Source organism: Lissotriton vulgaris, chromosome 2_1 (assembly GCF_964263255.1).
Source record: "Lissotriton vulgaris chromosome 2_1, aLisVul1.2, whole genome shotgun sequence".
In the NCBI taxonomy this organism is placed as follows: domain Eukaryota; kingdom Metazoa; phylum Chordata; class Amphibia; order Caudata; family Salamandridae; genus Lissotriton; species Lissotriton vulgaris.
Genome location: NC_141687.1, coordinates 225,536,944 through 225,553,941, shown reverse-complemented (window position 1 = coordinate 225,553,941; position 16,998 = coordinate 225,536,944). Strand labels below are relative to the sequence as shown.

Here is a 16,998-nt window from a genome sequence, read left to right as displayed (position 1 = left end):
CGGAAGACTTTTTATGCGTCTTCTTTTGAGGTGGCTCCGATGAAGGACTGGGGATGCCACTTTAGGTCTCTTAGGAGAGGAATGTGAACTCCTGAAGGAACATTCACTCTCACCAGAAGAAATTGCTTGTCTTTGTCTTTCAACCTCTGCAGCCAGATCAAAAGGCATCCCTCTTTGTCCTTGAGGGTCTTAGTTGAAAAGGTACGGCATACCTTGCAGTGTTTTGAAGAGTGGTAGGGGTAGAGGCAATAGAGACAATCCTTGTGCTCGTCATCCACATGAATTATCTTTTTACCACATGAAGCACAAGACCTAAAAAGTCCTTTTTTTAGGAGTATCAGCCATGGCAAACTAAAAACTCCACACAGGTGAAGAGCATGTGAAGAGAAAATTACTGGAGATCCAGAAACTAAGGAAACCTGAACAGACCACTGTGGAGACTCCCTTAGCACGACGTGTGGTAGAAAATCTGAGGAACTAGAGCTCCTTCCAGGAAGGTTCCAGAGGATGGTGATAGCTGCCAAAGTTTGGTCCTTTTCACAAAAGGACATGGATATGTTACTAATGAGAGGCCTCTGGCCCATTACTATGTATATATGTCTATGTGACATTACTTTATGTATGTACCGGGGACTCCCATCCCGACAACGGGGAATGATTCAGGCATGTGAATCTATGAAAGATACCTAATACTGGATAAGCACGGCCTTTTCACAAAACTGCTGCTTTTGTGATTTATTTGCAAATCCTGGTCCGTCTGTTTATAATATGTTCTTGTTTGTCCTTCCTACAGATTGTTTCTTTTGTCACTGAGTCCCATGGTGAACATGTGGAAGAAAATAGAAGAGAACTGTAACTGCATCATGAGTTAATGTTCTTTAAAAAGTGTGCCTTCAATACTAAATTGAAGCACATTTGAGTCAGTACTAATGGATATCAGGATGTTCTCCTAAATTGTGTGTGTATAGATAGCGGAAGCCTGCTCCCTTATTTTTTGTCTACTTTACACCATGTTACCTCCAATCTGGTAGTGTCTTGGTGACAGGTACACTGAGAGCCACTGGAAATGGTGAAGTTGTCAACCAGGTAGGCGGGGGTGCTGGTTGGGATGGTTTTGTAAATGCTACAACTGGTTTTGTAGATGGTGCAGTGCGGCAAGAGGAGCAAGTGGAGTTCTATCAAGATGCGGGCAATATGATACATTTCTTCAGGCCATGGATGAGAAGAGTTGCAGCGAGTAGGATACCCTTTTGTATCTTATTAAGTTTACACAATACAACTCAAAATACATCCCCAATGGAGTCACGTTTACAATTCTGACCCTGTTCACATCTACCATTGTAATAATACATTAAATAAGCACAATCTCACAGTCCGTAGCAGAGCATCACCCCACGTTTAGCTCTCGATCCCCCAGAAGAGTTAGCTTAGTTTCTCGGATGTCCAACAACCCCCAGCCAGTGTCCAAGCCCATTCTCAACATTACCACTACCTCACAGCCCAGCACGACAACTCTGAACCCTGTTAGGAGTGTGGCACCCCAGTGCACGGATCCCCCATATGAGAATGAGAGAAGGTACAAAAGAGATCTAGGTATCTAGGGGGTCTCATGTCATGGTCTGCCTCCAGGTTCAACCTAGCCTTCCCAAATGGGAATACACTATTCAGAGCCCCCACCCCTCCCCCGACTGTGGGACTTGGTCAGTACATTAGACTAGGCCCACGTCCACTTTTACACCATGCAAATCAAACCGTTCACTTCTGGGGACTTCCAAGCCATTGCTATTTGTCCCTTATGTAAGATAAAAATTAGGTTAAAAAAACTATAAAGAAATGTATCCCAGTTAGCCCTGGGACTAATGCCCAGTAAACGCAATTCACAGGTGGACAGCACAACACAATCAACTATGCCAGCAGTGGTCTTCGCTATCTACTCTCATGCCCGCCCAATCACCGGACACTTCCACACCATATGAAGAAAGCCCGCCTCAAGAACCATGCAACAGGGGCACACTGAGATTGCGGCAGGATACATGCGTGCTATGCTGAGGGGCTTGAGATATGTTTGCTACAAGTAACTAAACTGGGGAAAACAGCTTCACTTGCTGCAGGGCCTGTGCCCACTGTTCATCTGAAAACTGCTGCTGGACAGCCATCATTCAATGGTCCCAATTCAGAGTACCTGGCTATGGGCCAGGAAAGCAAGATAAAGAGCCTTCCCGTAACTGAAAAAAAACGAATCCCCAGCTTGGAGCGCGTCCAGTGAATCTGTAAGGGTTTTGTCCAAGTGGATTGTGGGAACTGAACCCCCAAACTTTCAAGACCATCTTGGAGATTCCAGAACCTTGGATTGTATTTTGGACACTTTGGGACGCAAAGAGGAACTTCAGGAAGAAGTTTCAGAAGTTTGGAGAACTTTGGAGCAACTTTGAAAAAAAGCTCCAGAGGGGGACCAACTCAACCGCAAGAGCCAAGCCGGAGACCTTCAACTGCGAGCCGGCCTGCTCGGCTGTTTCGTCCCGCAGAAAAGCTCCAGAGGTCCAACTTCAAGAATGTGACCGTGAGTTCCCTGGAAAGCAAGCTGGTGAACTCTCACCGAACCCAGACTAGTGAAGAGCATTGATGGACCCCGGCAGAAAAAGCACCATAGACCCTTCTTTTAGTTTCATACAGCAGATCTAAGAGGCTCGGTCCCTCACAGATACGTATTCAGTGTTCTCTGGGGTCAAGCAGGAGGGCACTCCTGTCCAATGAGGTGCAGGGCAACATCCTAGAGCAGGGCCACTTCCTCTAAAGTGTGGCATAATGGTCTCCCAGAAAGCACTATTCCTCTAAATTTCAATATTGCTGAAATCTCAGCCGAGCAACAAGAACTAGTTAAACCAACCGCTAGTATGGCTCATTTGTATAGCTCTTCTCCCCCCCAACATCAGCAAATTCTTTCCTTAAGCCTGCCATTTGGCTAGGTTCAGAGGGGATGGAGGTAGATGAACCTTGCCTTCTCTACCTGTCACATTCTTCCTTTGAAGCTCATGTTTTACGAACCCTGCTCTGGCATTCCTGTGTAGCAGAACCCTCTCCTCTTAGATAGCCTCTCCCCTGGGTGCCACTTATCACTTCATCAAAGGAACCTGGCTAATCCCGCTACCCATCAGGGAAGAGGGTAGGAAGGTTGGGTTTTGGCTTACAGACAAAAAAAGTCTTATAATTTATTTTCTGTACATTTCAGGATACATTTAACAAAAGGATGTTGTTGATTTATCAATGCCATTCTCCTAAGTTTTTGAATTATATTTTTGGGTAATGCCCACGATAGTAATGAGTTCATAAACTATTTCAATGTTAACCGGTGTGGCTGAGGATCTACGATGAGAAAAATGCAATATCCAATTTCTTCATCATCAGGGCCCATAAAACATCTTTTATAAGGACCCTGCTTATAGCTACATTACCCCCGCTCCCTGGGAAACCTAGGGGAGACTTCAGGGGTCCTGAATGTGCACAAATAATGTAGATCCTCACTCCACCCACAGTTCTCATAGCACAAAGGCCAATTCTGAGAAGCACTTTACTACAATGGGAAAAGTGAAATGCAAAATTTCTCTATCCCAAGGGCATATAAAACCTCTTTTATATGCCCTTGAAGGGAACTCCTTGTGAGCACCTGATCCCTCCCACTCCTGGGACACCTAGAGGAGACCCTGAGGGTACTTAATATGCCAAAATATTGTAGTTTATCAATTTTCTGAGGGCCCCTACCACCAAAGTGGAGTTTGGGCACAATTTACATTTACAAGCAGTCATGCAACACATGAATGCTTTTAAAATTACCTCAGGCTCTCAGCAGTGCACATATTCAAGTGTAGAAAGGACAGCTGGCCTCTAAACTGCCATGCCCTATTATATACTAGGGACATAAAGGTAGTTTTAATCCCCCTGTCCTATTCTAAACTGGGGACTCATAGGATAGGTCATAGGGTTAACCTAACACATAGTGTACCCTAATTTGTGTGTGTGTTTTCACAGAACCGACCCAGGGCCTGGTTAGGGAGAGCCCAGGGACAGTCAGAGTCAGTTGCCACCAGTATTGGTCAGCAAAAAATGGGGGATCCCAGGGCACAGGATGACTTTGCAACACACTGTTAATCTTCCATGGAAAAGCTAGTGCACACAGGCCAGAGACACACAGCAACAAAACGTGAGAAAAAAAGTCAATCATGTCATCCACAGCAATCCAAGTTTATTCAGTTTCTTGAAAAGTTTTAAGGTTTATACAAGAGCAACTTGAATCTAATCTTTAGGTGCATGAGAAATGCCCATCCAGGCTTTTATTTGTTTTTTACAGAATGTCGAAATACACATTTCATTTCATCCTAGATAATTCGTAATATCATGCACCCAATGCATTTCAGGCAACAAGCCCTTCTTCAGGGGGAACTATAATGTAGCGAGAAACCCATCAGCAAACCTCAATGACATCACAAACCTGACCATGTTGAAATAATTACACATTATATGATATAAATGCACGAAACCGTCACCTAGTCCCTGTAACTAGCCATGTAATGCAAGCGCACAGGGACCCTGCACCGCCACATACAGGGAGCAATAAAAATCCACAAAGGCATCATTAATATCCCCATGGGTGTTCATGACCACACCCCCATCCAACTAAATTGCCACATGGGCGGTAGCGATTGGCCAGCACAAACTAGCAACGCAAGCTTCCTATCAGCCTGGTAGCCCTCACCATACAGCCGGGTGAGATATTGCTCGTAATCAAGCCACCCCAATTGTGTCACTGAGTTTCGATGCTGAGCCTGGTGCAAACGCGCAACCCTCTCAGCATGTTGTGACTGCTCAGTCTCTAGTGAACGAAAGTCCTGCTCCTTAGCCAATATTTCTGTCCGGAGTGTCTGTCCGTCCGACCCCCCACCCACCCCAGGTCATTTTTATACAGTGACCCCTCACCACTGTTTTGGGTGCATCCCATTCTGTTGCCCAGAAGGACTTGTTAACATCGTTATGCTCAAAGTAGCGAGTCAAGTGCTCAGCCAAGTCTGTATGAAAGAAGACGTCAAGAAGCGAATCAGTTTTGAGTTTCCATGTCAGAATACCTGCCGGGCATGCCCCCATTTCAGCATCATCAAGAGCGGACAACAATCAGATAGACTGCGCACTATATATTCCGTACGAGGAAACAATTGACTCGCTACACAGGAAAAGATTGAGGCAAGTGTGGACATCATGCACTGGGGAATAAAAAAGAAAATTAGCTATTACCCATTTGTTGGGGGCGTCACATGTCACATAACCCTTGACTAGACAGCCAGTCCTGAAAATGCTGAGTGCTTCAGCACCAGGCCACCCCATCCAGCGGCAGGACTGAGCGGTCCCTCTGCAGTCTAACCCGCAAATAAAATCCCCGCTCCATATAGTAGGGGTCGTACAACAAAGCTGGAGTCAGGAGGTCTATAAAAGCACTGTGTTAAAAGCATATATTTCCAAGAGTGCAAGGCGTCTAGCAACCAGGAGCCCCTCCACCACTATATACCTACCTACTGGATCTACCCTGTGGAGTTCCTGCACAAACGCACCCCAGGGGCTATCAAAACCAGGAGCCCCATAGCATATGCCAAGACCGTGGTGCCATACACCTGGCCCGACATTTCATGTGAAGGTGTTGTAGCTCTGTACTAGTGTTGTAGCTCTGTAATAGTGTTTATTGTAGGGATATAATGTGTGCGTCACTGCGCTTTAGGTAAGTGTTGAAGCAGTAGCACTTAACTGGTTTGGCCATGTCCCTCAGGTTCCAAGCATGAGGTTGTACTATGGAGTCGCATTCCTGCCAGATGGGCCCATATATTGTGTGTAACATCATTCAGAGGGCACATCTGAACTGCTGTGCTGCTTCCCGCAGGTGGCCCCCTATCTCCGCCGCCAGTAAGTGAGTGAGAAACATCAGTGTGACTGACTACCAGGCCATCATGTGTAGGCAACTCCAATACCCCATTAGAAACACAAAAAGCAACAATCCCCCCTCCACCCACCTGGCCGAGCAAAACCCCCATGCCACATCACATGCATACAAAAATTGTGACAAAACAATAAAAGATGAAAATGTAGCATTCAAGTTCATTACAGTTTGTGATAACCAGCCTTCTAACCCCCTTGTGCTAAGTACCCGCTTCCCATCCCTCCTCTCCTCGCCCCAATACCACTCAAAGTTTGATCGCCCCACAAAGTAACACAAAGGGCTTACCACCCAGAAGCTGCACAGTTCCATCAAAGCAAGTCATCCGCCAGACAAAGGGACACATCACTGGCTGTCACCAGAGTCCGAGCCAGAGTTGGGGTCTGCCCGCGGGACCTTGAAGGGATTTTGGGCCTGCTGCAGCACCTCCTCCACCAGCTTTGCACGCTCGTTAGCAGCCTTCTAAGACAAGAGTCTGTTCCTTGAGCTCCTGGAATGCCAGTGATTAGACAATGGGGTCAACCACTCTTCGGAACCCTGGGTCAACCCCAGCCGCTCTGCCAGTACCTTGGCATGCAACCAGGTCCAGGTATCCTTGGGAGTTGGAAAGAAGTGAGTGAGTGGAGTTCCCGCAGATCACCTGAAGTTTAGCTGATAACAAAACAGCATGCTTCACGCCTAATCCCCTGCAACTGAGCCTTCATGGCTGCGTAGGAACTACGGCTGCACTGCACCTCCGCCATAAAGTATGGCAATGCGGTGATGACGTTACACCCAAACTGCCATGGACCCTTCGTCCGGAAGAGCTGTAGAAATTAGCCTCAGACTCTGGGATGAGAGGAGCGTGAACGCGAGAGAGGAGTTTCAGAGCGTGAAGCGAGGCTGCAGAGTGTAGTGTGTAGAGCGTTGCCCTGTGCTCCGAGAGCGGTGTGCTCCGAGTCGGAGACCGGCTGCTCTGGCGTGCGGGGGCTGGCAGAGCAGGCAGACCCGCAACACCCACTGTCTTTTGGGATCAACGGTGCGGGCTGCGGAATTGGTGCAGCTCCGATACCTGTGTGTTGTGGCAGCAGCCGAGGAGTTGCTGCTGAGGAGCACTGAGGATCGTGCGTCAACGGAACAGAAGCGGCCAGGAGCTGTCAGGAGCGGGATTGAGGTTAGATTAGCCCTCTCTCTGCCGTGCTGTGCTGTGCTCAGGGCCCATTAGGGAATCAATCTCCTAAGAACCAGGGCAAGGTCAGGCATGTTACGCTCTGTTTGCCTGGCAAGTGCCCCCTCCTAGTCCCTATCTAGTTTTTTTTTGTTTTTTTGCTGATACTTTTTTGCTGTCCCTGTTCTGTATTTCACTGCCGCTTACTACCAATTACTCCCAGGCGGCTAGGGAGAGCAACAGCTACAGAGTGCCTCCAGGCGCTCCTAGACTACGTGCTCTCAGGCCTAAGAGCACTGCAACGCGAGTGCAAGAGCCCCACCCGCTTGTGCTCTAGTTGAATCAGTACCCACTCTACTAGGGGGTGGAATCTTGGAGTACCCCTGAAGGATCCGTGAAGGCGCCCTGCAGGGAGACTGCAACCGGAAAGTCGCACCCCAAAGCCGTGGGGGGCTAACAGGAGAAAAGATTTGCGAAAGCACAGGGGATCATCAGATGATGATCAGATATTGGATGATCATTCAATTGTAATCCCGTCAAAAAGTAAAAGCATAAATAGTCATCATGGTGTTCAGACCATTGGCCAAGCAGATAATTCGCTGACTTCGGCAGACCTCTCGTTTTTAGATAAATATGAAGTTTCACCTATTCCCGAAGAGCGCCCTACAATGTATGAAAGCACTGTTAATATTGGTGTGTGGAAAAGTCTTCTAATTACAACGAATGCTATAATGTCTGCACTTGATTTTCATTCAAATAAGCTTGAAATACAGGTGGAACTGCTAAACACACTAGCAATCTATGTGACTTGTATGGTCACAAAATTACAGCATTTTACACGATTGGTGGTTAAGGCCTAGACTGAGGCTAATGATTAATTAATAAGATCCACATGTTCTCATATTTTGGATAAGATGTCCAAACATACCCAAAATAGTAGGATCACTTGTTGACAAAGTAAAAAAACAGCTAGGAACCCACTTCTGGATGGATCTCCAGTGTGTTATATTTAATTGGGAGTTAGTGTACCTAGTGTGAACATAAAGCAGCAAGAATTCCAGGCAAATGTGTGTCATGATCATTCTAGGGTACCAGAGGAGCCCGTGGGGAGGCTGAGGTCAGTCTGGGTTTAGATACACACCTTGATGAAGGTCATGAAACCCAGGGAATCAAGAAAATAAAATCAGTGCTGACTGTCAAATCCCCTGCTGAAGCTCTGGGGATAGTTTCAATGATTGCCGCCCACTATATAAAGGGCAAGAAAAAGGCTGCGGAAAGCTCGGAATAAGGCTAAGAAATCAGTGTCTTCAGTAGTCACAGCATCTGAACCTAACATTTTTAAACAAGTTGATAGGAAATGTCCAATTCAGGATGGAGTCCAAAAAGGTGAGGAATCATCCCCAGATTTAATGATGCTTTCGAGGTGTCAGGCCCAGGTACCTGCAGATGGTTGAAAACATTACATTTTTATGGCTAGTTGTATAATGCAGGGTATAGTAGGCATTAGTAAAGGAGAGGAAATTAGGTATGACAGTAAGCCCCAGGAGATTAGGCTCCCGCCCAAGATCAAGCAATTGGTACCCCGAATAGGCCAAGTTCAGTAGAAATGTTAGAACCCATTGTCATCCAGAGTGTAACTTCACCCAAAATATTTTCAAATATCACTTTAGGTGAATATAGTAAACCAGGCCCATCAAAGGCTATGTTGCAGACAGGATAATAATACCAATAATCAGGATAATAAACTAGTAATGCATCCCCTGTATGAATCTCAGAGGTCCCATGACAGTCTTAACCATAGCCTAATACTGAAAATAACCTCAACCATTCCTGAATTATCACTTATTAAAACCACTGCTTTGGAGTCAGTGCAGTTTAAACAAATACAGCCCAACACTCTTCAAGAGTCCACTATTACAATCTGGTCCTCAAATGTTATTGCGACCAAAATATTAGAATCAAGTCTGTATTTTATGGAATGTGGCATTAAGGTTGAGAATTGGAACTGTCTACATTATCCCCCAATCCTGGAAGTATTGGCCCTTAAGGTGGATAAGGAAAGAATAACGGCCGATAGTAAGAAGCCAAATCCTGTACTTAGGGGTGCATCAGGTCCTTCAGCTAACCAATATTGCGGTTCTGGCCTGTTGATTACCAACTCACATACAGGGGGTCAACTTTATGAGGGGCTACCTAAATATAATGTACGAATGGGAGATTGGTCCTGGCTTCTAGCTACTCTAGCGAAGGTGCCCCAAAGAGATAGAAATGTAATGTCCTTAGCAACAGATCTTAATGCTATGCAAATACGACTATACTCCAGGAATGTTCATGGGCTGAACCATATACTGTCCAACCCGATACAATATTATTTTTAAACTCTTTCTCAAATTTATTATTTCAAGAAACATAGAGCAAACAAATGTCTCGCTTGTTTGGGTTTAATGAATATAGTCTCCTGGCAGTCCGAAATAATAAACCAGGCCATGCAAAGTGTGGGCTATTGTGCTACATTGCAGCTGACCTAAATCTTGTAGTGGAAGTGGTGGATTCTGATCTAGGCTGGTTACAATGTCTTGAGTTAAATAACACTGAATTTAGACTAATTCTACTCAATGTGTACATACGTGCCAGAAATAAATAAGTTGACACTGCTGATATCTTGCGAGATATCCTTAGTACTATAAAAATCCAACACCCTGAAGCAGGCCTTATAGTCTCTGGAGATTTTAACATGCATATTATTCCATTTTCCTCAGTAAATGGTAAGAAAACGGAATTGCAAAAGAGTGCTGTTATGTTCAAGGCCGTACTCAGTCAGCTAATAAAAAATCTATGTTTATCCCCACGTTTAAAAATTCTAAAAAAGGATCAATTATTGACTACATGTTTATTTCAGATAATTTAAGGTCGAAACTGTCTGAATATACAGTAATCCCTCGGCTCAAAAGTTGTTACAACCCGCAGATCGTTACATTTAACTTTTTAGTGATGTGCTATCCCAGCCCGAACGAACTTCCCAACATGGCCCATTCATCATATAATCTGAAGAGCCTAGTCTGGCATATTGCTAAAGAAGAGGAAATCACACAAGCTGCTAAAACATTAATAATGGAAGGTGACCTGGTACAACACCTGCAAACACTGATCCACCCTGATCAGTCACGCTTTATGCCTCACAGGAGTACAGCACTGAATCTCAGGCGGGTTCATGGGGTAATGGCACGAGCACACCTTCTCTCAGAAAAGGCAGTGATTATCTCCCTTGATGCCAAAATGGCTTTTGATCTAGTGGAATGGGAATATCTATTTGCGGTACTAACGCATATCGGCTTTGGACAGAAGTACATAGCATGGATACGACTACTCTATACGAAACCGGTGGCACAGGTAGTAGCTAATGGTCACGTCTCGCAGACGTTCCCGCTGGGAAGGGGGACTAGGCAGGGATGCCATTTGTCACCCTTACTTTTTGCCCTGGTGCTAGAACCCTTGGCAATCCTAATCAGAACAACACCATTGCTCAAAGGAATCAAATGGGAGGATGGGTGGGAAGATAGAATCTCCCTACATCCGGATGATATGCTGATTTATATGGTTGAGCCTGAAAACGGGATCCCAGCATTACGGAGTCTCTGTAACACACATGGGAAGTCATCAGGCTATACCCTGAACTGGTCCAAATCGGTGATATACATACTGAGGGGTCCGGAACCGGTGTTGCAGGAGAATTGCCCCCTGGCATTAACGCCTGACTCCTTTAAATATTTGGGCATTATCATTACGAATAGTGCCACAGACTTCTTTGACAAAAACTTGAAGCCGCCTATGGAACGCCTTCGTGCAGACGTTAAACACTGGGTGACCTTGCCACTGACCCTCCTCGGGCGTGCGGCTCTTTATAAAATGATGGCTCTTCCCAGATTCCTCTATGTGCTGGAAAACACCCCATATCTTGTCGCACCGAGATATTTCAAACAGGTCGCAGCACTGATCTCAAACCTACTCTGGAATAATGGCCCGGCACGAATAGCATATGATAAGTTGATAAAAAGTTGGTATGAGGGAGGTATAGCACTACCTAACATACAACTATACTACTGGGCAGCCCATCTTAAAATAATAAACCAATGGATACATACTCCGAGAGATGACCCAGCATATAGAGCGGACTGGTCGCAGCTGGGGACAGACTGCAAGCTCTCAGTATTATATAATAAATCACACGTCAAGAGACTGTTGGGACCGACGCAACACACAGCGGCCCTGTGGCACATAGCACAAACGCGGTTAGGTTGGAAAGGAAAAATCACCAAACTGACACCGCTATGGGACACAAAATCATTGGGGAACCTCAGATCTTGTAAGGGATTTACACAGTGGGATTGCATAGGAATCTCCACAGTTGGGGACCTATGGGACAAGGGCACGGTGGTCGCGTTTCCGCAGCTCCAACAGCAATATGGCCTGAGCCCAACCGAGACGTTTAGATACGTGCAAATCAGACACGCGCTGCTACAGGCGATCCCAGCAGGCACTGATGTACCAGAGTCCTCACCACTGGAGGATAGGCTGCTGACATACTTTATGCAACAAAGCGCAACTTCCCTCACATATAAAAAACTGATCAACAACCTAGGGGACCCTACAATGAAACTACAAGAAAAATGGGTCGGAGAAATAGGTGAGGTTACTGAGTCAGAATGGAACAAACCACTAGCCTCCCCGAAAGAAGTAGGCATTTCAGCAAAATTCAGATTGGTACAACTTAAAATCTTACATCGCATCTACTACACTAGGACGTTGCTTCACAAAATACACAGGGCACCACATCCCTTTTGCCTTAGAGGATGCGGGGAGGAAGGGACACTGTTTCATACAATATGGGAGTGCCCGCAGGTACAGGAATTCTGGAAGCAGGTTATGCGCACTGTCTCGCAAACGCTTAATATCTCTGTTATACCTGAACCTCGCAAATGCTTATTGAACATTTGGGACCCCAATGATCTGGATAGATATGGACTAATATGGGCTACCCTGGCCATGGTGGTGGCTAAACGAGACATTGCGCAAAAAATGGGGAGCACCAGAACTGCCTACAGCGAATAGGTGGAGTAAAAATATGGACATGCTGATAGTTACGGAAAGAGCGGTGTATGTGCTCAGGGCTTGCCCCCGCAAATGGAACAAGGTATGGTCAGCATGGAATATTTATAGAGGAGAAATTTGTGAACCCTTACCAGAAGAAGAAGACCTAGTCTCTGAAGGGGAGGATGAGTAGATAGCTGGGTGATGGTTTGCTAAGGTTGCTGGATCGGATAGTGTGTCGTTCAAATACAGATTTACTGAGCGGCATAACATGGAACATGTGGGGTGGCTGATGGGTCGGTGTGAACGTGGAATGACTACCTAATGGTGATGACTCTTTTTAGTTATAAGAATTTAGGTTATGATGGTTAATATAATATGCAATGCACAACGGAAGGCCTTTAAAATGTGCTTTAAGAATTGCTTTATAGATACATGGTTGCGAAAATACACATTATTGTTTGGAACAGACTTGCCGTATATACGATTAAACAGTGGACACTATGATCTTCAGATACATGGATATACGGTAAGAGATTAAAAATTCAAATGTAATCTTATACATGCAAATTATGCCTTGATGTCAATAAAGATTTTTAAAAAATAAATAATGGAAGGTGCCCAGTGTGAACCGGAGGATGTCAATGTGATTAATAAATGAAACGTTATTACAAAGTTTCTGGTGTGAAAATTTGCAGCCCAACAGGTTAGAAAAGTAAACAAGCCGTTAAAATCTTCGAACATATGGTTTACTTCAAAGTCATTTAAGATAAAGAAATCACTTAATAGAGCTATTCGGGGGGTGTATGCACATAGATACCCATCAGTCCTACTCTGTTTATAAAAATAAAATTGAAGGAACTTAGAAAAGTTTATAAACAAGAAGTCTGGAAGGCAAAATGTAACTATCACATAGGCCTTTGGAATAGTTTATCTGCTTCCAAACAAAACAATGCAAAAAGATTCTCGGTAGTAATTAACAAACCTGAAAGAGGAGGCTGGAGGGTGTTTTGTGTAAATATATCGAAACCAGTTGGGTAACTTTTATTACCAATATGTATGGCACAGCGGAACAGGCAGTAAATAACAAATATCTGCCTGGGTCATGGGGAAATGGTATACCAACTATAGATATAGAGAGTGGTGAGTGCCAGGGGATGAATACCACGACTCTAGTCTCGATTTGAATTTTCATTTAGAATGCATAAGTTATTTGCAAATTTTAACTTTGTTACGTGGGCTTCGCGCAAATGGTGCTCCTGGACCTAATGGGCTGTCTAATGCCCTGTTCCGTACCAATGTTGATATGTGGGCTAGAATTTTGTATAAATTGTTCATTGATGTATTGACTTTGGAAATTGTGCCAGCATCATGGCAAGGTAGTATATTGCAGCCTATTTATAAAAGTGGTTCGGTAGATAATCTCGCTCATTATCGTCTAATTTCATTGACTGATGCAAAAGTCTTTGCCTCCATTTTGTTGGAAGAATTGGAAAAGTGGGCAACGCAGGAGAGCATCATTCCACTTAACTAAACAGATTTTCAGAAGGGCCAGTCCATCACCACCAACCTGCTTGCACTCACTTTACTTGCTGAGCGGGTTGTCTTGAAAAAGCAAAACGTATACATTGCTTTTATTGATTTAAAGGCAGCATTTGATTCAGTGAAAACTAAATTTGCTATGGGAAAATAGCTTGCTTGGGGGCATCCCAGGGAAACTATTGGAGGCATTTATCCGTTTGTGTACAGATACCTGGGTTCAAGTCAGGTTGGGTGATGGTAGTTCCATATCAAGGAAAATCAGAATATATAATGGCCTAAAGCAAGGTTGTGTTCTTGCCCCTTGCCTTTTAAAGTTATTTTTATCAGATCTTTCTCAGCATCTTGATTCTATTAATGCTCATGCCCCAAGGTTGGGAGGAGTGCAAATCAGCTACCTTCAATATGCGGAAGATACTATCCTCCTGAGCCACACTCCTATTGGCCTCCAAAGACTCATAAATGCCTGTGACAATTACATGCAAATAAACTGACTTGAACTGAATTTTAAAAAACAAAAATTATGAAAATTGGATCTGTAAAGCAGAAGTCCAATAGATAGAGGGCCAGAGTAGGTCCAATTGAAGTTGTTAAAACCTATAGATATTTAGAGGTGGTGTTTGACGATAGAGTTTATTTTAAATACCGTTTTAAAGACCTTGGGGCAAAAACAGTGATTTTATTTATGCTTTTAAATGCTTAAACAAATCGTTGTATTGTCAATAATATGACTATATTCTTGAAGTTATGAAAGTCAAGTTACAGCCAACCCTCCAATATGGCTCACCCATTACCAGAGGGAAAGATGCAAAGCTCCTAGATCTATTGGTAGTTAAGGCCTTCAAAACAACCTTTAGGATTCCCAGATCAGTCGGCCAAGCAGGACTAAGATTAGAGTTTGGTCTCCATGGTATCAGAAGGAGCATTTTCGAAGTGTATGTACTCAATGTTTTCATCAGCCCCTGCATCCCTAGGGAACATTTGCAGGCTATAAATAGATAAGTCTGCCTATGCTGTCAAATGGAGGTCCCATATCTTAACCTCCCTAAGGGATAATGTTCTGCAAGTAGCTCTCCATGACTTGAAAATGCCTAACTATAAGTTAATTTTAAAAAACTTGATCAAAGCTGAATCCCTCAAGTTGGATACAAATGCACTAGCATGGAAAAATTATGCATGGTATGTGATGAAATCATACCACCCAGCGATATTTGAATGCTTATTTCTCAGCAAAAGTAAAAAGTACTTTTGTAAAGTTACAAATGGGAATAAATAATACAAAAGAAGGCACACAGTTATGGATTCAGCAATGGCCAAGATTACTTGCACACATACAAAAAATACTTAAACGCTGTTAACAACTGAATTACGATCCCTTCAAAGGCTGACATCACCTTAATGACCCTCAAAAAAACCAAAATATAAATAAACAGCCTAATCATGATATAAGCAAACATGTTAATCAGGGTTCTGCAAGATAAAAACATGGCATATTGACAACACATTAACAATATTTCTATAAACTGGTAGACTGTCTATTCTTTGCATTTAATTTGCATAGGAAAAGTTCTTTACAATTGAAGTCGACATTAACACATTTTGTAGCAAAAAGAACAATAACTGGCATGAAACATATTTACTAAGGGTACAGAATACCTGTCACCAATGCTTGAAAATCCTTTAACAGCATTCACTAGAAGCAATACCAACTGGGAGTAGGATTCTCGAATCTCTTGGTGCAGCTCAGCACCACAGCCTTCCAAATGTCCAAAATAGCTGCAAAAGATGCACACCATTAGAAGAAAATACAGGATTTGTATGAAGAATGGAACAAACAACAATTCTGCCACTAAAAATGACATGACGAATAAAGGAGATTAGAAAATATGCATTATTCTTTTATACTTCATGCCATTGACACATTATTCTGTGAACATATGAACATATTTTTCCATCAAAATCTCTCTTTCTGATTTCAACACACCGATGATCCTTATGCAAAGGAAACAAATATGTTTCCTTTACATCACTTACGGTCTGGACAGAAAGAGTAACTCATCCATTGCTTGGACACAAAAATTACTACATTCAAGGAACAACACAATGAGTAGTAATCCAGCTCATAATAGGAGTTGCTTCTTACCAGATGTTTGAGACATTCTATTCAATTCCATCCCTAACAAGAAATAAAATACAGGAAACCTTGTTACATATAGTGAATTAACTGGGTCAGAGTTTCCCCACTGGAAATCATAATACAGAAGGGAACAACAATTACATGATAAGGTCAGAGGCTATCATTATCCATTAACTCTTTAGATAGGCATTAAAAGAGTTAATCCATGTTATGTCGGTATACGGACGTTTGGGCTGTAGGTGTGTGGGCCCCAAGGTGCTTATACGAAGTGCCAGGTTTTTAGCATCTTGCGGAACTCAAGAATTGAGGAGGAGGCTCTGATGTGTTGAGGGAGTATGCTCCGTGTCTTGGATGTAATGTAGGACAATGAGTGACCTCTAGTTTTGATTGAGAGTGAGGCAGAGTGTAGGGTTCTGGTGGGTTGGTGAAAGTGTATATGGATGTTCAGGTATTCTGGTCCTGTGTTGTGTAGGGCTTTATATGTGTGTGTGAAAAGTTTGAATTGGTTACACTTGTGAATGGGGACCTAGTGAAGCTTCCTGAGTTGCGATGTGATGTGAGTTCGACATGGGAGGCTGAGTATGAGTCTTGCAGGGGTGTGCTGGATCATTTCAAATCTGTGTGGGAGTTGTTCGGAGATTCCGGCGTGACATGCTCTGCCACAGTCCAGCCTTGTGGTGATGAGTGCATGTGTGATGGTCTGTCTGGTGTTCTGTGGCAACGATTTGAAGATCCTTTTCAGCATTCGGAGGATGTGGAAGGCGGAGATGCACACTACTTTGACTTGAGCCGTCATGTTGAGCGTGTCGTCTAGGATGATCCCTACATTCCCTGTGTGATCAATGGGTGTGGGGTAGCGACAGCTACAAGGTGGAGTCCCATCGGGGAGTCTTCTTGCCAAAGACCAGTACTTCTGCCTGGTCGGAGTTGGGCTTCAGGCAGTTGGCTCCAGTCTGTTACCATGGTCATGCAGTTGGTGAAGTTGGTTCTGGAGGTAGTTGTCTTGTCTGTCAGGGAGAGGATGAACTGGGTGTCGTCGGCATAGTAGACAGTGATGTGTTGTGATCGGATGATGTTCACAAGTGGTGTCATGTTTAAGTGGAAACAGGTGGG

The 16,998-nt window shown here is 44.0% G+C and overlaps 1 protein-coding gene across 1 annotated transcript in view; it reads right to left on the bottom strand.

The window, feature by feature from the left end:
* The window catches only part of ZZEF1 (zinc finger ZZ-type and EF-hand domain containing 1), a 1,733,356-nt gene that overhangs the window by 913,383 nt on the left and 802,975 nt on the right, over window positions 1-16,998 (bottom strand). Inside the window, exon 31 of the mRNA XM_086954803.1 lies at window positions 15,405-15,524. Coding sequence (XP_086810929.1) covers window positions 15,405-15,524 — 120 coding nt within the window. The remainder of the gene's footprint in view (window positions 1-15,404; window positions 15,525-16,998) is intronic.